The sequence below is a fragment of the Sprattus sprattus genome (assembly GCF_963457725.1).
Source record: "Sprattus sprattus genome assembly, chromosome: 18".
In the NCBI taxonomy this organism is placed as follows: domain Eukaryota; kingdom Metazoa; phylum Chordata; class Actinopteri; order Clupeiformes; family Clupeidae; genus Sprattus; species Sprattus sprattus.
Window position 1 is genome coordinate 5,523,680 of NC_137916.1, and position 21,312 is coordinate 5,544,991.

Sequence of the window (21,312 nt, forward strand, 5' to 3'; positions counted from 1 at the left end):
ATGGGGCTTGGACTATTGTCAATATATTAGCCTATCTATTTTGATTTAAAGTGGAAGTGATAACCTCAAGCATAGCCTCCATTATAATTTATTTATGAAATGTAAAAAAAAAAAAAAAAAAAAACTTTTTTGGGGGGGGGGGGGGGGAGCACCGAAGAGCCATTTTGACCCAGGAAAAACCCTGAAGCTCACTGGAATGATGATGTCCCCTGGCTAGAATATTCTTCACATAACGATGCAATGCTCAAATGAATTGCTGTATTTGAGTGTTTTATGTATTAATATGAATAAAGACCCTGTTTTTCTCAGTTTTCCATACAGTCCGTGTGATTTAAAAAGGTTTGCCCATCAAAATTCCTGTGCATGTCCCTGCACACACACACACACACACACATACAGGCACACTTAAACATAGACTTATTTCATGTCAGCCAGTTTACAACTGCTACACTAATCATGTAAGATGATGTGCAAGAGTATGTTCTTGAACGCAGTGATAAAATCAACAATACATTAGTCACCAAGAGAAACAGTCTATTTCAAATCAATTAAGCAATTTCAAATCAATTAGACTTACTAGGAGATGTTGTGGTGGTGCTCAAAGTACAGGTGGTGGATGCTGTTGTACCTGAGAAGATTATTGGTGATTAAAGATCATAGTATATTGATTGTGAATTGAGAGATCTGTAGATAAGTTAAGCTTAATATAGACATACTCTGTGAGCAGAGCAGAAACCTCTCAGAAGCTTTCCATATGTGGCAGGTCCTATTCTGCAATGCACTCTTTTGTCTTAACTATTATTAGTGAAACTTTGAAATTAAATTCCTTTCCAGCTCAGTGAGTCTACAAAAATTGAGGCTATCTTATTAACAGGTCCCTTGTGTATGCAGCCATGCATCCAGTCATTCCTGGAACAATTCTAAAGTCATAGAGCTTTGGTCACTAGATTGATGGCATATTGGTTCAGAGTTCAGAGATCTGGTAAAACAGAATCACAGCCACATGCAACAATTTGCCACTATCAGAGCTATATTTTTTATAGGTAACTAACATATCATAATCATGGCAACATGTCCACAGATAGAAGATGAACAGTACTATGTGTACAACTGATTTAATGGAACACAAATAAAACAGGTGCTGATAAACTACCTGCCTAGTATAGGCCTACTTTATGATATTTCAAGTTTCTTGCCAATGTTCTTGTTTTCTCATGCTTGTTAACTAACCAAAAAGGGCTCACTCCCTTGCACATGGTATCCTTGTCATCCCCTTTTTTTCTTTCACAGTCCAGTCAGAGCGAACAAAACTCAAAGGTGTTTGGCAAATTGTTCTAAAGAAATTGAGTGAGAGGAGGTCAAGTGGGTGTGAACCTAGTTTGTCCCCTCTTCAGCATTAAAGGACAATACTAAGGGACAACTAACGATCAAAATCGGTCCAGTATTGAGTAAGAACGGCAAGCGCAAAATGGGGCAAGCATCTGGGTCAAAGTAAACCGCTTGTTTTCACCACTGACATGCTCATGATATTAATATGAATATTAATATAGTGTCTGTCTGACAACATGATCCCTATAGAGACAGACCTGAGACTTCAATAACTAAAGAAACTGTAGAAAATGACTGTATGCCCCATGAATGTACGTGCAAGTCTACTGTCAAGCGATAAGCTGTCAATTTGACATTGAAAAGCTTTCCTGTTCCTACAAATATACTGTGCATCATCAACATTTATATATAATGATGTGAAAAGTTTCATTAAAGTTTATTTCACAGGTGTGTTGTTATTGCAATTTCCACGTCTCAAGTTTTTAAATCCATTTTTGTAGTCATATGAGACCAAAATAGAGCTATCTGGCTAATCCTCAATGTCAGATGGCATAAATCTAACACTGCCAATGCCAATTCCATCCCAATGGTGAAACATGGCAATAACAACGTCATGATGTAGGGATATTTCTTGTCTGCAGAAACTGGGAAAGTTCAGAAATAAATTAATCTTACCCGGCACCTTGTCCATGAGACAACCTGAAATGAAAAGACCAATGTTAATTATGAACTAAACCCCTCAAAAGAAGTTTGGAAAAGTTTTTTTCGGTCGATTATTCCTCCCCTTTGATAATACCAATCGGTATTGTATTGTACATCGTTGGAAAGCCTGATTAGTCACCTTTACAACGAGGTACGACTTGTAAGGATCGTGCATTCGTGGAATGAGCAACACAGCTAACCGTGTGGATAGTGGCCCATTTTTTTTGTTGCCAAAACCCCTGTAATATTCCTCTGTTGGTATTCACTCTTGTTTTGAGTTGCTTGGTGGATTGGATGATTCTTCCACAGTATTAAGGAAAAAACAACACATATTGACCATTTTTACACTTTATTCATTTTACACTGTCAGGGACCTCAGTAGCATGTTGATCGTGCATTCGTGGAATGAGCAACACAGCTAACCGTGTGGGTAGCAGCCCAAAACATTTTGCCAAAATCCCCTGCAATATTCTTCTGTTGGAATTTAGTGAGATATCGGAATGAGATTCTGGAGCCAGTGGCGATCCCATACCTCCAGAATCTGGGACCTAACTCCATCCTCCAGGATGACACCGCTCGCCCCACAGAGGCAGGATCCTCACAGATAACCTCCAGAACTTGGGAGTGGAGAGGATGGAATGGCCTGTCGTGAGTCCAGACCTTAACGCAATTGAATACTTGTGGTATCAGCTTGGGCGTGCTGTACGTGCCAGAGTGACCAACGCAACCATGTTGGCTGACTTGCTACAAATTCTGGTTCAGGAATGGGATGCCATCCCACGAGAGGTGCCAAGCTGTTGTGGCTGCGTATGGATCTTCCACATGTTACTGAGGTCCCTGACAGTGTAAAGTGTGAAAATGGTCAATATTTGTTGTTTTTTCCTTAATACTGTGGGAGAATCATCCAATCCACCAAGCAACTCAAAACAAGAGTGAATACCAACAGAAGAATATTGCAGGGGATTTTGGCAAAAAAATGTGGAACGCTACCCACACGGTTAGCTGTGTTGCTCATTCCACGAATGCACGATCCTTACAAGTTGTACCTCGTTGTAAAGGTGACTAAGCCGGCTTTCCAACGATATACAATACAATACCAATTGGTATTATTAAAGGGGAGGGATAATCGACTGAAGAAACGTTTCCAAACTTTTTTTGAGGAGTTTATTTAAATGAACAATGTCAGATCTGTAAATCCTGTTTGGTCACTAACCTTGAATCTTAGGGATAAAATCTCTATCATTTACTAACATGTATATCCTTTGGTTTTGAAACCCTAGGGCCTCCTGGCAGGAGATAGAATACTATGGAAGTCCAAAAGGTAAAAGAAAGGAAAGTGGTTAGCAAAAGTTGTTTGCACATACGCACATATCTGACAGCATCTCTATTCTAGCATCATTCAAATGGACCTACCAACATTTACCCTTATTTGATTAGAACACTGTACAGCAATTTATATCTGACCATCATTTTTAGATGTGATAGAACTGCATCAGTAATACCAGAAAGTGAAAACTAGTGGAGTTAATCATTTTTTAAATTAATGATTTATTTGATTACTGTAAAACATTCCGTAGGGGGAGCTGTGGCGCAAGCAGCAGCAGCCCTGTACCATGAATGGGTCAGAATACCCATAGGGACCCGGTTCGAGTCCGACTGGCAGTCATTTCCCAATCCCTCCCGATCTTTCTCCTGCTCACTTCCTGTCTCTCTCTACTGTCCTATCTGACTAAGGGCATAAAAGCCCAAAAACATTCCAGCTATTCCCATGAATACACGTTGCAAATTATCCCTAGGGTTTGGATGTTCTAATTACAGTGCATGAAATGCCCTGTATTGTTATTCCTAGGCTTCTTATTCTTCTTATTCTTTTTACTGACTTCTGCGCTTAATTTAGCTCGAACCGCTTAACTTAGAAACTTGGGCGTAGGTCTTGTAAAGGACACTTATGCTATGTATTTTTCACTTTTCTAAACTTTATACTTTTTAAGATATTAAATAAAAACCAATACAAATTTTCCCACTAGGTGCGTTTCCATCCCATGTCTTACTGCGCATTATCTCTATGCGAATATTTAATCCTGGTTGGAAACGCGTGCGATGCGCATTAACTTCTCCAATGCGCATAGAAATTCGATTTGCCAGAGGGAGGTGGATTAACTAGTTATTCGAATTTAGTTAATGCGCTTACCGTAGATGGAAACAGTTTATTCAAGCGATTCACGTCTTTTGTGTATTTGTTTATGTTGGGAGTTGGACTGTAGACTACGTCCTGTTGCAGTGAGAGACAACCGTGCTGCTGTCTGCCCGAATGTGATGTTCCTCTACTGCTTCTCAAACTGCCAGCTAATACACCACACCTCATGCAGCATATGCACTTGCTGTTATATACTATAATATGGTTGCTGTTTGTTGTTTCCCCTGAACATCATCATCATTACCTACTTTATTGTAGGCTAACTGATTAACTTGATTTACGTGCAAACTACGTGGACATGTTATCTCCCCAGACGTACTTTTTTGTTGTTGTTGTAAATTATTGTTTTTTTGTTTTGTGATCATTGATTTTATTCTATCTACCACCTGCAGACCTGGTGTGCGCGGTTGTTTTGGTGCGCAATGTCTTGCGCCTCGCCCAGGTATGGTAACTTAATATATTTCTTTGCTTGTACTCGGATGGCAAAGCATACTGCATATAAACATCTATGTACAGTGGTCTTGCTGACGCCGAACGTTTCGCCCACAACACGGTATTCTGCGCATTTCTGTTGCAAGTTTGTAAAGCGCAATTGCAATGCGCTCGTCGGTGGGGACAGGCTTTCGGCAGCAAATACTTTCAGGCAACACAGCAGGGCCTATCCATTGGCACAATTCTTGAAATCCTGACCTGGTCAGCCTGAAGTTTTAGACCCACAGCTGGTCAGTGAAGTGGGCCTTCACCAAATTAAAAAAATCCCTAGACCGTGTTCGTTCCCAGATGTACGGACGTCTGCGGGGTACGGAATTCCCTGCTATGTGAGTTTGTAAAACATTTAAAAACCTTCTACGCCTTCTCCTTCTAGCAACTATTAAGGCAAACAACTCAAATGATACAGCCTTAAAAGTCCTGACGGCAGAGAGGAGGGCGTCCATTCTAGCGTGCACAAAACTCTTCCTCCAAATTAGACTAAAGACTCGGGTGAATGGAAACGGTCGCTGATGCGCATTTGGTTTATGCGAATTACCGTGAATGCGAATCGTTAATGCGAACGAGCTGAATGGAAACGCACCTACTGACTTACAGCTCACTCACATTGTTGCGTTGGAATGCGTTGATGCGTCAGGGTTAACGCATCCCCATTCACTTTGAATGGGGTGACGTCACCCTTTGCCGAACTGAATTGTGGCTCCGTTTGGTTCGTGTGCGTTGCGTTTTATGCTTTGCTTGCGACAAGAGTTGAAGAAGGTTGAACTTTTCGACAGGCAATGCATACGTCAGCCAATCATATTGCCTTTCATGCATAACTGACAGCACAGGCACGAGCCAATCATATCCCGTATATGCTCATGTCTACAGAACGGCAAACTCAAAAAAAAAAAAAAAAAATTTTTTGTTAGATTTTTTAAAAGTTACCGAGAAATAGACACTGTACAATGTAAAAAACCCTTTATTGTAACTGAAAAATACGTATCATAGGATTTGCGAGGTGTCTGAGCACCCTATCTAATGATGGCATGCTACTACTCACAGGGTAAAAGCTTGCTAGTGACGTGATTGGTTTGTTGACCTGTCAATCTCACTATAACGTCTCCGGTATCAACAGAATCCCATGCGCCAGACTCCTCCTCCGCCTTACGTTGGATCAACGCATTCCAACGCAACAATGTGAGAGAGGCGTTACAATGGGCCATTATGACATCATAATAGGGTCATTAAACTGGCTTGCACCTGTGCTTCACTGACACCTGCGCCAAGGTTCCAATCAGAATCAGAATCAGAAAAGTTTTTACTGCCAAGTAGGTTTTCACCTACCAGGATTTTTTTGTGGTTTGTTGGTGCAAACAATAAACATACACAATAAACAATAAACAATACACATATTAAGTTATTATAGACATATTAAGTTATTAAACATGGGAAAAAAACTAAATATAAAATATATAAAAAAATGCACAGAATATGTCAAATAGAAAATGCAGGAGTGTGCAGTTTAGAGTTCAGGATTAGAGTCCATGTTGGGGGGCTGGGGTCCCGGGCCTTGTTGATGAGGCCAGCCGCAGACGGGAAGAAGCTGGTCTGGTGTCGCGAGGTTTTGGTCCTGATGGACCGCAGCCTTCTGCCAGAGGGGAGGGTCACAAAGAGTTTGTGACCAGGGTGGGAGGGGTCGGCCATAATCTTCCCGGCACGCCTCAGGGTCCTGGATCCATACAGGTCCTGGAGAGATTGCAGATTGCAGCCAATCACCTTCTCCGCTGAACGAATGACACGCTGCAGTCTGCCTTTGTCCTTAGCAGTGGCAGCCGCGTACCATATGGTGATGGAGGAGGTGAGGATGGACTCAATGATGGAGGTGTAAAAGTTCAACATCATTGCCTTTGGCAGGTTGATGGCTCCTCTCAAGGCTCCTCTTCTCTCTGTCCCTCTCCATTCAACTGTATAAGGAATATTAAGAGACACCTTCCATTCTCTACTTGTTTTCTATCTATCCCTCTCACTCTACTTTCTCTCACACTCCATCTCTGTGCTTTAGTCCATTTTCTCTCAGTCTTTCATTTTTTTCCATTTTTACTGTCTTTATCCAAAGCCACTTTTGTTTCCTCTTCTTTCTTTCTTCTTCCACTCTTCTTTCCTACTTTTACTCTTCTTTCCTTCTTCCACTCTTCCTTTCTTATTTTACTCTCCTTTCCTTTCTTCTTTCCTTCTATCACTCTTTTATTCTTCCTTTCTTAACTTTTGCATTTTATGCACTGGTATTTCCTCCAGGAAATGCATTTTCTAGTTAAGCAATAAGGTTCGAGAGGCAGTACTGTATCGTAAATAATTTACTTGTTCAAGGCCCGACACGCAGCGGAGGGCCAGCAAACCCTCGAACAAGTACAGTATTGACGATACAGTACTGACTCGAGTACCTTATTGCTTTTATAACACGGTTGCCAGCGACATTATAAATATTAAGTACAATTAAATTATAAATAGTAAGCTGCCTTTCAGCACAAAAAAGTTGTAGCCACCAAACATTGTGTATCGCATTTCAGTAGCCTAGAGAAAATAGTTCCCCTTTGTGTGGCTGTTGCTATGCAACAGACAAACAGCATTGGGAACTTCACGTCTGCCTAGAACCAACAGTTTGTTGATGATTAGCTAGGAGATCGACATTGATCTCGCACCATTTTATTCATTCACATTGCTCATTTTTTAAATTTGCCATTAAAATAACAAAAACGACAATGGGACACTGTCAACTTTGTTAATATTTGTTTATAATGATTTGGATATCGCCACTAACTCTGCCTGAGGGGGAGGCGTGTGAGAGCAACGTTATACTTGAGCAGCGAGGCTAGCTAGCTACTATATATTTCAATTGATTTTTGGTCTAAGCATTAGCAGCCGCCTACAATTAATATTTAAGAGCTTAAGTTAAGACATACAATACTCCGCAACATTCGTGTAGCACTTACCGAGTCAATGTAGACGTATAAAAAGTCGTGTAGATACCTTAATTCACATAAGATATTTCCCACTAACAGGCTCCCAACACGCCGCCATCTTGGTTCGTTTTTTTTTTTTTTTTTAATGCGCACTGATATGGAACGCTCGGGTAAATGTAAACAGGTCGTACAGTTACTTTATTGCTGATTAAAGCACACCCCGGAACTCCCTCTCAGAATGATTGATTTCATCTACCGTGATATAATTATCCTTAGGGTCTGGATGTTCAGTACAAATTCCAACCCAATCCAGTGAAAAATAAGCAGTTGGTGAGGCTACACATACAAAATATGGCAAAAATGATTCAATTCAGCTTCAAATGACAACAATTATTTTGGGTAGAGTTATATGATTTTGCATTATCTCATGAATTAAATTTTAGACGTTTTCACATAATTTGTTTTCAATAAAACCCATGACATGTATGGAATGACCCCAGGCCTGAGTGTAAGTCTTAACATGTACCTACATTTGACTTTGAAGGCAAACGTTTTCGATGTAAGTAAGTAAATCTCGATTTTGTATGCACCTTTGGTATATTGTTGGTGTCATACAGAAAGACAGCCAGAAGAATGTTCTAGAGCAAGGGTTTTCAACTGGTTTTGTCCCAGGGACCACTAGTCTGACTAGAAAGAATTTCGTTGCCCACTGATGTGACTGCACGTGCGTGCATGTTTGTAACCACCGCCACGATGCTCCCTCCCCCTATAGGATTCTGCCTATAACACTTAAATATGTCAAATTATCAGGGTACATCACTAGCTGCCGCCAGGCTCCCTCCCACTGCACAGATATTCTGCCTATAACACTTAAATATGTGCAATTATCAGGGTACATCACAAACCGCCGTTGCCACGCCCCCTCCCCTGTGCACAAATTCCGCCTGTAGCACTTGTCAGTGGGATTTCTTCGATATTTTTCATGATATTCAAGAGTAATCTGAAAATGTGTTGAAATATCAAAGCGAATTTATAAAAAAAAAGATATCAATGGTGAACTGATCAACATAGCCTCATGTGGCGGACCACCTGCAATGCCGCCGCGGACCACCAGGGGACCACGGACCCCCGGTTGAAAACCCCTGTTCTAGAGTCAAGTTCACTGAAACAATGTTAAGCATTCTATAAATAGTCCTACAGTTCCATGTATGATAGCTCAATTGTTGTCAAGTGCTGACATGTTTTTTTAAGGACACACATTGATCTAATTCTATACAAATTATCAAATAGCATACATTATCATTCAAGCAGTAAATCAACTTCTTTGTGTTTTCATTAGTTTCATTGCAAGACGTATTGGGCGTATCAGCACTGCAATTCCTGTTCATGCAGTAGCTGTTAACAAGGGCCCGTAGGAGATCGTCACAGCTGATCTGGAAATAAACAAAACCATCTGTAAGTCTTTTAGCTTCTCGTCTAAGTACATTGTAAAGCAGTTGCACAGAGACATATCACCTTATCACCACAGCCGAGTGGAATCTCTAATCGATAATCTTTGGGGATGCTTTTAGCCTGAAAATGATAGGACATAATCATGTCAAATGTATTTGTTTATTTATTTGTGATGGCCACAGAAATCCATTGTAGAAATGCATAGTTACATTCAGTGATGAAGAATGTTTCCACTGTGCAACACTGAAGCCTGACAAGCTTTAAAAAGTTTAATGTGCTTCCACACAACCTCATATAAGATTTAGATTTACTAATAAAACTAATAGATTATTTTAAATCACCATTCAATTGGCAGCTTGCACATTGACTACTGTTGTTTTTCATATCAGCATTCTTTACACAAACATAGGTAAGGTACATACAGTTGGCAGCTGCTAGCTTGTGATGAGCTTGTGTATACAGTCCTGCTCACCATTATTGGCACCCCTAGTGAAAATGAGCAAACAGGCTATAAAAAAAATATGTCTTTGCAGTTTATCCTCTTGGTCTTCCACTCAAAATATTCACAAAAATCATACCTTTTCATTGAAGTAAAATTATTGAAAGAAAAAAAAAAACTGCTGACATTAAATACATATTTTTCCCCAAAACATGTGTGCCACAATTATTGGCACCCCTAGGAAAATCTTATAATTGAAATCTAACTGAAGTATATTTCCAGTCATGTTTTACATTTTTAAGTTCACCTGTTTGATTAGGAACTCTTAAAAGGTCGACCATGACTTCCTGTTCCACTGGCGTACAAATATGAGGTGACACAGGCCAAATTCCATTAGTCATTCATCACTATGGGATAGACTCAAGAACACAGTGACGATGTGCAGTGAAAAGTTGTTAAGCTCCAAAAATCAAGAAATGGACACAAGAAAATCTCTAAACAGTTGAAAATACCCATTTCCACTATCATGGAAATAATAAAGAAGTTTAAAGAGACAGGAGATGTTAAGAATCAGCCTGGAAGAGCACGTGTGTTTACATTGACCCCAGGCACCGTGAGGAGGATGGTTCGACTGGCAAAATAATCTCCAAGGATAACAGCTGGAGAATTGCAGACATTAGTTAAGTCTTGGGGTCAGAAAGTCTCCATAACTACCATCAGACGCCACCTACATCACCACAAGTTGTTTTGGAGGGTTGACAGAAAAAAGCCTGCTGTCAATCAACAACAAACTAAAGTGCCTACAGTTTGCCAAATGTAAGTCAGACTTTCAAAGGGGCCGAGTTATATGGTAAGATGAGACCAAAATAAAGCTTTTTGGAAACAAACAACAAAGGTGGGTTTGGTGTAGACAGAAAGATAGCCATACAGAAAAGCACCTCATACCCACTGTGAAGTATGGTGGCAGATCTTTGATGTTGTGGGGCTGTTTTTCTTCCAAAGGCCCTGGACATCTTGTTACAATACATGGTATCATGGACTCCGTCAAATACCAGCAGATATTAAATGAAAACCTAACAGCCCCCTCCAGTAAGCTTAAAATGGGCCGTGGTTGGACCTTCCAGCAGGACAATGATCCGAAGCATAACTCAAAATCAACACAAAAATGGTTCACCGACCGCAGCATAAAGGTTTTGCCATGACCATCTCAGTCCCCCGACCTAAACCCCATAGAAAATCTGTGGGAAGAGCTGAAGCCGAGTCTACAAGCGTTGACCTCAGAATCTGAAGGATCTGGAGAGATACTGTATGAAGGAATGGTCTCCGATCCCGTGCCATGTGTTCACCAAACTCATCAGGCATTATAGGAGAAGACTCAGAGCTGTTATCTTGGCAAAGGGAGACTACACAAAACATTTAATTAAGGGGTGCCAATAACTGTGGCACACATGTTTTGGAGAATAATATGTATTTAATGTCAACATTTTTTTTCTCAATGAAAAGGTAAGATTTTTATGAATATTTTGAGTGGAAGACCAAGCGGATCAACAGCAAAGAAATTTTTCATAGCCTGTTTGCTCATATTCACTAGGGGTGCCAATAATGGTGAGCAGGACTGTATATATGTGTGAATATTTACTTATGAATATGAACTCTTTCATACGAAGTTGCACAGGCACCCTGAGGGTTTTTACCTTTTCCTATTATAATTTTAAGAGTAAAATAGAGGTGACTATAACATCAGCTAGATAACTAGCTGTCATTTCATGCAAATTGGAGTCTTCCATTTAAAGCGTTTAAGGTTATTAAGTGGCCTTAGCTAGCTAATTAGCTAGCATAGCAACTAGATAACCATAGCAACCAGGAAACACAACTTTAGCTGCAAATTAATTTCTCAAAATCAGCTCACCAATAAAAAGCAATCTTGGGTTTAAAGTGATCACAACCACTTGTGTGATGTTTAATGGCCTCACGTAGACATTAAACAATCCTAAGAGAAATAATGGGAAATCAACGGAGCAAGGGCTCTGATATCTGGGCCATTCTACCGAATTCGTGTAATATGCAGTCCCTCAACAATAAAAACTATTTACAAAACAATTAGGTATTAAGGCATAGATATTTACTAAGAAAATGTTATGGTCTATATAAACCCAATGCATTAAATGAGATAGTGATAAGCTAAACATATACAAAATCATCATTTATAGGGTACTTTCTATTGGGAAGTAGCTGTCCCCAACACTGACATCTAAATTTCAATACCTTCAAGTAACACTTTTCAATTTTTTTAAAAAAATTTCAATTATTTAATTTCAAAGATCTTTATGATTGGGTTGAAACAGAACTTGGAATATTTAGATTTATTGTGGGTTACATTTTTAAATCAATTAACTATACTCAAAAAATCATGTCCCTAGTTTTCATGTCATTACCGAATCACAAGAGTTTTAGTCCATTGGCTGGCCTGTGTTTTAGCCACGACCCTGCATTTTTGACCATGCAGTGACACTGCATCCCTGTCCCTCATGGTTGAATGGTAAGTAGCTAAATCCCATAGTTTTTATACAAATGTGTTCCAAAGTCTGAAAATCAATGTGTACAAGAATTGTCACTACCGAAACCCATGTTTTCTTCAATTAAGTAAACCGTTTGGGGTTTCATGCAAAATCTTATGTTTGTATGTGTGTACACCACTTTAAAGATTTGTTCGTAAGCCGTGTGCTTGCTAGAATTCTTTATTTATGCTTAAAGTTAGCTAGAATTGTCACTACCGAAACATATGGTAGTGACCAGGGGCCGGTATTTCAAAATGATCCAACAGGATTAATCCTCCTGGAATGGATTAAATCCTGATCAGATCCTAAAAACGGGTATTTCAAAGCAAATCTGATCCTGAAGATTCAGATTCAGGAATCCAATCCTGCCAATCTGGATTAAACACTGCTGTTGAGTATTTCAAAACTTTAGCGGGAAATCTGGATCAGTTTGATCCTAAAAATCAGGATTACCCTGATCCCACCTCAGAGGTGGATTTGAGGGAGATTACATGTAAATGTTTAAACAGCGTAAGTGTAACTGCTCCTAAAGTTCTTTGTTTGATACAGTGGCTACACTTTACTGCTGTTTGATCAATGTTTATTTATTTGCACATTCCTTTTTTTCCAGCAAACACAGGGAAAGTTTGAATATGAATGCCTTATTTAAGTAACAGTTTTTTGTTAAATTATACCCACTGATAAAAGCCTCCACTGAAAATCAGTCAAATGTATTTATTAACATGCATTCAGCACACACAATTAATTTTCATAGCCAAAGCTCAAAAGGTTATGCCATTTACAGCAGAACTGTGTTAACTGCCTGACTTCTCTTTCCACAAACATCTGTGTAAAGTAAAGCAAATATTAAGGTTTTAGGGCTGTCCCTTTGGTTGACAACTGTTTCCTAAAAAGATATGTACAACACATTTTAAAATCTACACACAATGCCTTGATGCATTAGAATGTGGTCTGTGGACCGAGACATACAGACGCTAGCCTATTTACCAACTGTTTAGCTCCTTAACACAGAAGTCAATGGAGCAGCGTTAGCTCGCATTAGCGCGAACTCTGCTTAATTAGAGATCGCCGAGCTCTTCTTTCAACTTTGTGCTGATTTACGTAATTGGTTAACTCAATATAATGATTGCCTTTCATCTAGTCTAAGAACGCATCAACACTGACCAAGATTATACTTTAATTTAGTGACAAAAGTTGTGTTAGCTTCTCCTTTTTCTAGTAAAAAGTTCGCTCCATTTCCTGTTTCCTGTCTGTGATCCAGGGGGCGGGACGGATTTGGACATCCCAATCTGCCGGTATCAGGATCACTCTGATCCAATCCAGCAAAGTTTTGAAATACCGGGATAGATCAGGTTGATCCGTGGCTGAGGACAGGGGGATTTGGTTATCCGGATCATTCTGATTACAAGTTTTGAAATACCGGCCCCTGATGATTTCGGTAGTGACAAAATGAAATGGTAAGTAGTTCAATCCCTTAATTTTTAAATAAATGTGTTGTGTGGACTAAAGGGCGGCCCAGAGCACCTTTTGGAAGATTTTGGGAGATAAATGAACATCCATCCAACAGTGCAGTCACTACCGAAACACTGGATGTCACTACCGAAACAGTGCAGCACTACCGAAACACTGGATGTTTTGTAAAAAATTAAGTATATTGAGTAATCAACTAAAATGTTATGATACTGATTGGATTAATGTATGTTCAATTTCATCAATCAACAACTCTGGAATCAATATGATCAGTATTTTGCATTTTACAAAGAAATATTGCACTTAGATTTTGATGAATTGTATAAATTGAACGTGAAAATTTGGTAAAAATTAAATTTTTATGGATTTCATTGTGAAAACCTTCAAGAAATATTTGTAAAAATACTCTTCAGAGAAGGGAAGGAAACACAATCTGAACAGGTCAATGATAATACTTTTTTACTATAGTAAATGTGATGTTTCGGTAGTGACCATTTTTGGAAGAGGAAAAACATTCCAACACATTCTGAAAATACAATATAAAAATTGACTGTTCTTTTACTAGATATGTGTACTTTAGATATGGTACAATATACATACAGACAAAGTTTTGGGAATAAAACATAAAAAAATTCAAAATATTTCCGACCTGACTTTGCACCAATTCGGTAGAATGGCCCATATAAGCATATTGCAGACCCTTTTGCCTGCTTCGATCTGAGATCTTGCCGTTTTTCCAAAAAATGCTTGTGATTTCTTTGGGTAGAGCTGAAATTGACACGGTTGAAAACATGTTGCCACGCCATTCATTCCAATGCTGAGAACCTGGGAAACGTGAATGCTTGACTGATATAGCAACCATTGCTAAGGGGGGCGGAGTTTGCGGAAGGGTCCATTGTCCTCTGCTCTCTGTATCACGCAAGGCGGAGTTCTGCCCCGGTGTGCACACGTTACTTTCTGTTTGAAGATAGAGTGCTCACTGACTTTCCTCTTGTTGTACAGAATTTTCATATTGTAAAATAAACATCTAAAATGCATATTTTGCACGCAATATATTTAGAAATACTGTCCGATTTGAATGGGGTATTTATTCATGTATATTTTTTCGTCACTCGATCTTGAGAGATGTCTTCAAGTAATGTTAATGTTCCAAACATGAAACATTCTAATGTGTGCACCCAGAGAGTTACTAGCCAGACTACCAGTAGCTACTGAAAGAATGCCATGGATCCAGCAAAGCGTAAAGCTAAACGAAAATATGAAGATGAACATCGGACGTTCTTGCCTGAATGGGAGGAATTATTTCCGGAGCGAAATGGAAAACCCCTCTGCTTAATATGCAGACGTAGGGCCAATAGTTTTCTGCGAAAACGGAAAACGGACGGAATTCGCGGAATGGACCATTGAAAACGGAATTGCAACTTTTCAAACGGAAACATCATTTTGTGCATCAAAATCGCCCAAAACCCCCTGTATTTTACCCTGTAAGACTGAATTTCTTTCAAATAAACACAACAACGATCGCAACAATGAACAAACATTAATTGAAGAACAAAAGCAGTCAGGGAATTTCACGTCTCTATCTATCACAGTAGTAACTTCATGAAAACCCTTACTTTCATTGGGTACGCACATAATGCCTAACATACAGGTCGAACAATGATGATTTAAGCATTGGAAATGTATGAGGCACATAGCTAGTACGGTCAACTACTTGGCCACTGAATTGGCGACAAACTGAACTTGTCACTATCTTAACTGAGGGAGTTGTACGCACGCAGACAGCGTTGCTAGGCAACATCACTATCAACAAAGAGTTTTTCATACAGTTAACGTGCGGAAAGGCATTCTACGGCTGGTCTCTTGATTCTCCGCCATCGTGCCACCCTAAATATTTGAATGCATTACGCGCCAGTATTTTATTCACCAAAATGTGCTTTTTTTTGACACGGAAAACAACTTTGTTTTGATCACAGTCATTGCAAAGAAGGAGGCCTCACATAAATATGAGGAGGCAAAGGGTATTAGCTGCTCCTCAGCTTTCTCTCCCAGGTCAGGGTGCTCCTGCTTCACACAAATCCAAAACAGCTATCGCTAGTTTCTACTGTTTTGAAACCAGCCTCCGTGATTTGTTGCAATTATTCAACCAAAGTTTGAAGCTGTAGTTTGAAGCCAAGTGTTTTGTATGTATTTATATGCATAATATACTTTAAACATTTAATATATTGTTCAATTTGAAGAAAATTAGCCTGGGCAATAAAAAAAGCCTTTCTTTAATGTCGTCAATCCTCGTTTTGTGCTTCTTTTTTTATAAAGTATCGGTTCAGGCACCGGTATCATTTTAAAAGTATCGGTTAAGCACCGGTATCGGAAAAAACCCAAACGATACCCATCCCTACCCCAGACCCCCCTAATTTTTGCTGGGTCACAGGAAAATGAATAGGGGTTATGTAGGGGCTTATCCCCCCCAAAAGTGGGAAGCTTCCACAAAATCGAAAACATTTAAAAAGCGGTGAACCTAGGGGAAACACTGAAGCTGCCAATTTAATGGTGATTTAAGCAACTCTATTGGGTTCAGATATTTGTAAGTCAGTGCACTGGGGCACATGCCTTCTCGCTACGTTCTTGTTCGGGAAACATGTGAAAACTTGTTCGAAAACAAATGTCCATGAAATCACTCGCTAGTAGGCCTAGAGAACGTAGTTATCAGGAAACTGGGCCAGTTTTTTTTTTATTGCATGCACCAGGGGTGTTTCTAGGATTCAAAGAAAGGGGGGCTTAGCCCCAAGGGGATTTGGATATTTGCATGCGCATAGGGCGCAGCAATTTTTTGGGGGCCGCAGATATCAATTGTATCAGACAGTTCATAGATGGATTTAATCAGAAAGATTGTGATTTGACATTCAGTATATGATAACACAAGAGACAGAATTTCAGGGTCACAGTGAAATTTGACAACACAAATATGAACCTTTCTCAAATAAAGAGAGAAATAATTGTCCTGCTTGTAAAGGAAAGACAGATAAACTAGCTTTCATATAAACACTCCCAAATCCTAATTCTTAAAAGGAAAGTATCAACTTTTGAGCTGTTAGCCTACTTGTTTAATTGTGAGCAGAAGGGAATATGATTTGACCAACATATACATATATTTTGCTGTCTGGGTACTTTTAACATACCAGTGATATTTTATGCTCATTTGGATAATTTGGGTGGAGAATGGACCTGACCGTGTCAACTTTTGAGTTGTTTACTTGTTTTTTATGGGCAGAAGGGAATACAATTTTGATCAACATTAATATCTATTTTGTTGTTTGTGTACTTTTTACATACCAGTGATATTTTATGCTTATTTGGACACTATCACTATGGAATCAGATCAATGCCCTAAATATTTTGTATCTGTAATAGATTTTGTATCTGTAATATAGATTTTGTATCTGTGAAACCATCTACACTTTCAAAACCTATCTACAGATACGGATTTCAAATACGAAATGTATCTACCCTTTCAAAAACTATCTTCACTTTCAAAATCTATTTACAGATACGGATTTCAAATACAAAATGTATCTACACTTTCAAAAACTCTCTACAGATACGGATTTCAGTTACTTCTTCTTCTTCTTCTTTGTTGTTTTATGGCAGCCGGCATCCGATAGGTTGCATTGCTGCCACCTAGGGTTTTAGCACCTAAGTGCACTATATTCGCTTGTACAGCCCAGTGTCCTTCAAGAACTTGAAAAAGAAACGCCTTCCCCTCCCGCTCAGCCCTACTTCAAAAATACCCTTCAGTGAAATCTCTTCCAATCCAATCTCTCCCAGTTCTCTCAGAAAATCTCTTCTCTGCTCCTCATATTTTCCACAAGAAAACAAAACATGTCGCACCGTCTCGTGTTCTTCACAAGAACACAATCCATTTTGGTGTTTTCCCATAATAACCAAGGTGCTGTTCAGGAATGTGTGACCAATCCTCATTCTAGAAATGATGACTTCTTCTTTACGTGTACCCCCACCTATTTTGCACACATTAACTGAATCTGTTACCCCTCTAGATAATGAGAATAAGTGTCTAACTTTTGTTTCCTGTTCCCAGAGCTGTTGCCATTTTAAAATTGTTTCCTGCCACACAATACTTTTCCCCTCTGCCTTGGAGAGATTTAGGTTCACATCTATGGTATCCTTTTGAGTAGCTTTCTTGGCCAATTTATCCACCTTCTCATTCATTGCAATGCTTACATGAGCAGGGACCCATATAAATGCAATTTCAATCCCTTTCCTTCCAACATCTCTAATTGCCAGCAGAATATCATATATAAGGTCCTGACGGCTCTTTGACGACCCTTTCCCAATACTATTGATAGCTGACACTGAATCACTACATACCAATACTTTCCGGTTCTGAATCTGATCAGCCCATTGCACTGCCATCAGGATCGCATATAATTCCACTGTGAAAACAGCTAAGAAATTTGAGGCTCTTTTTTATGCTTGAGCATTCCACCCCTGAACAGCAAAAGCTGCGCCTGTGACCCCTGTTTCCTGATCCTTTGACCGATCAGTAAAAATGAATATGTGTTCCGGATACCTTTCCCTTACATGACAATGGAACTCGCGCACTAAATCTGATTCAGGTCTTTCTGCCTTAATCCTAAGGATCTCTAAATCAGTCTTTGGGACCTCCAGTTGCCATAGAGGAACTGATGGCCACATTACTCCTGGACAAAAGTTCTTATCAAGTATTGACATTTCCTGTGCTAGAGCCTCCCCTGTCCATCCAAAGCTTGGAATTCTTGCCACCTGTCTTTCCCAGCTTGACTGAATTGTTATTTTAACTGGGTGATCACATCTTTGACCCATCAAGTTGACCCAATAGTTAGCCTGAAGCTGCTTTCTTCGCAAACAGAGTGGCATTTCTCCTGTCTCTACCTGCAATGAACACAGTGGTCAGTGGAGAAGAACGTACAGCTCCTGTACGTATTCTGAGCGCTTTTGTTTGGACTATATCCAATCCAGTTAACACTGACTTGGCTGCAGATCCGTAAACCAAACACCCATACTCAATTCTTGCTCTAATTAAATATATATAAATTTGCTTCAGGGAATTTACATCTGCTCCCCATTCTGTTCCAGCAAGACATCTCATTAGATTCATCACCCTTTTACATTTATCCACTAATGCTGAAATATGATCCCTCCATGCAAGTCTTGTGTCAAATAATACACCAAGAAATTTAAAACTTTTAACCCTCTCCAAATTCCTACTATATAGTTCCAGTTCCATATTTTCATCTATTTTCTTCTTAGTAAAAAACATAACCTTAGTTTTCTCAATAGAGAATCTAAACCCCCATTTCCTTCCCCAATCCTCCACTATGGTTAGAGGCTCTTGTACTTTCTTAAGGGTATACTTGACATTTTTCCCCCTTTTCCATAGGCTACCATCATCTGCAAATAGTGACTTTCCAATTCCTGCCAGGACATTGGAGAAAACATCCTTATTCATTATGTTAAACAATAATGTACTAATTACACTACCTTGTGGTGTCCCAATTTCTACAAAGCACCTTGTAGATGTTTCTTTCCCTATTTTAACCTGAATACTTCTGTTATTTAAAAAGTACATTACCCAGTTAAACATATTTCCTCCAACTCCAAGCATATGCATTTTAATTAGAAGGCCTTCTACCCAAAGCATATCGTATGCTTTTTCCACATCTAAAAATACTGCCACAACAGTCTCTTTCTTAACCTGTGCTTTTCTAATCTCATCTTCAAGGAATATGATTGAATCAATAGTACTTCTCCCCTTTCTGAATCCACTCTGACAAGCTAGCCATCAACCCCTTTTCCTCAATAAAATGCACAAGTGTCCCCTTCACCAACCTTTCCATTAACTTGCCTTAGTGAGAGGTTAACGCTATTGGTCTATAATTTGCAGGCTTACTAGCATCTTTTCCCGGTTTTCTTATAGGAACAATAACTGCCTCCTTCCATGCTGAAGGAATCGTTCCTTCCTCCCAGACTTTATTAAATGTATTTAGCACCTTTTGGATACCCTTATCAATCAAATGTCTACACATGCTATAACAAATTTCATCTTTCCCTGGAGGGATTTCAGTTACGAATTATGACAGTGTTTTTACGTTCTTTCTAAAGAGCCAATCAGCGCTTTTGGCAGATTTTCTAAAGCGCCAATCAACACATTGTACCCTGTACTGACTAGCCAATCAGCGCAAGCTTGCTGGGCCCTGGATGGCTCGAATATACTGGGTAGTTCAGTAGATCATCTGTTCCATCAACTTCCATGGATCTAACTAGTGTCTTTGCCAAAAACTCGCTTCCACAAAAAATACACAATAAAGCGTTTTAAAGGACTTCAGAAAATGGTTACAAATAGGCTACCCCAAAGTGCCATGAAAAGAAACAAAAATGACATTGCAAGGTGGTTTTGAAATCAGGTTGGTCATTATCCAGTTGTTGAGGATGCATATGCACTTAACGTTATACCCCCACCACCACCTCTGTATGTGTCTGGAGAACAAGACAATAGCAGTCTGTCTGCTAAATGTTCTCATCGTGATAATGGGTCATATGAATACTGTTCATGGTTAACTTCATTAAGTGTGAATAGGCGATCGGTCACAAAAATGCTAACGTTAGCTTTCGTTAGCTACCAAAGCAGGTCATAATATCTTCCATACAACGACAAGGATCTGAGAAACAGGTGGAACGAAATGTGGAGTGAAAACCACTGACTGTGATTGTGTGTTTTACAATGACCTTATTAACTCCAAATATAGGCCTTCTTACTTGTGCCATTTCTCGGTCTCTGTTCCGTGACTGCTGCATACACCATTTCACTCAACTCTCCCAGGCCAGCAGTTGCCAGTTTCAGTCCCGGTATATTCGAGCCATCCAGGGCCCAGCAAGCTAGCGCTGATTGGCTAGTCAGGACAGGATACAATGTGTTGATTGCCGCTTTAGAAAATCTGCCAAAAGCACTGATTGGTTCTTTAGAAAGGACGTAAAAACACTGCCATAATTCGTAACTGAAATCCGTATCTGTAGAGAGTTTTTGAAAGTGAAGATAGGTTTCGTATTTGAAATCTGTATCTGTAGATAGGTTTTGAAAGTGTAGATGGTTTCACAGATACAAAATCTATATTACAGATTGTGAAATAATGTGTTGAGTGGCAGAGGCAGTTACCAGGAGATTGTAGTTTTTGATAATCCAAAAAGTGCAGATGTATTAGGCTGCCGGCAGGTGACAGACAAGACGCACATTTAACATTTAACAGAACTAACTTTTCCAGGACAAACCGTTACACAAACAAAACAAATAGTATTTATACTGATTAGCAATAAACAGCTTAGAAATTCAGTTCAGGCATCCTCTCACCTCAGAGGCCAAAGCTAGACTCCCTGGCATTATTTGGTTTCAGGTTGTATGCACCCTAACTCCTCCTCCCAGGAGTTAACCATTATATTTTAAACAATCATCTAACCAGACACATTCTTTCAGTTTTAAACATGTATTATGCATACAATATTTAATAGTTGTCATCTTCCCATGCACAAGTAAGGGATAACGGCCGACGAGCTGTACAGTTCTACAAAGATAATGGACGATTCGGGGCAAAGAACTCCACGACACGCAGCGGAGTGGAGTTGCTCCGCGAAGTCCATTATCTTTGTAGAACTGTACAGCTCGTCGGCCGTTATCCCTTACTT

General features: G+C 39.5%; 1 protein-coding gene across 2 annotated transcripts in view; it reads right to left on the reverse strand.

Annotated features, from left to right (window-relative positions):
• LOC308379280 (uncharacterized protein) overlaps positions 1-21,312 on the reverse strand; it is a 70,444-nt gene that overhangs the window by 42,394 nt on the left and 6,738 nt on the right. Inside the window, exons 3-7 of one of the 2 annotated variants that reach the window (XM_080856358.1) lie at positions 9,175-9,231; positions 8,955-9,092; positions 3,245-3,335; positions 2,005-2,028; positions 578-628 (exon numbers count right to left, since the gene is read on the reverse strand). In XM_080856358.1, coding sequence (XP_080712484.1) covers positions 578-628; positions 2,005-2,028; positions 3,245-3,335; positions 8,955-9,092; positions 9,175-9,231 — 361 coding nt within the window. The remainder of the gene's footprint in view (positions 1-577; positions 629-2,004; positions 2,029-3,244; positions 3,336-8,954; positions 9,093-9,174; positions 9,232-21,312) is intronic. The other variant, XM_080856359.1, reaches the window with a different exon arrangement.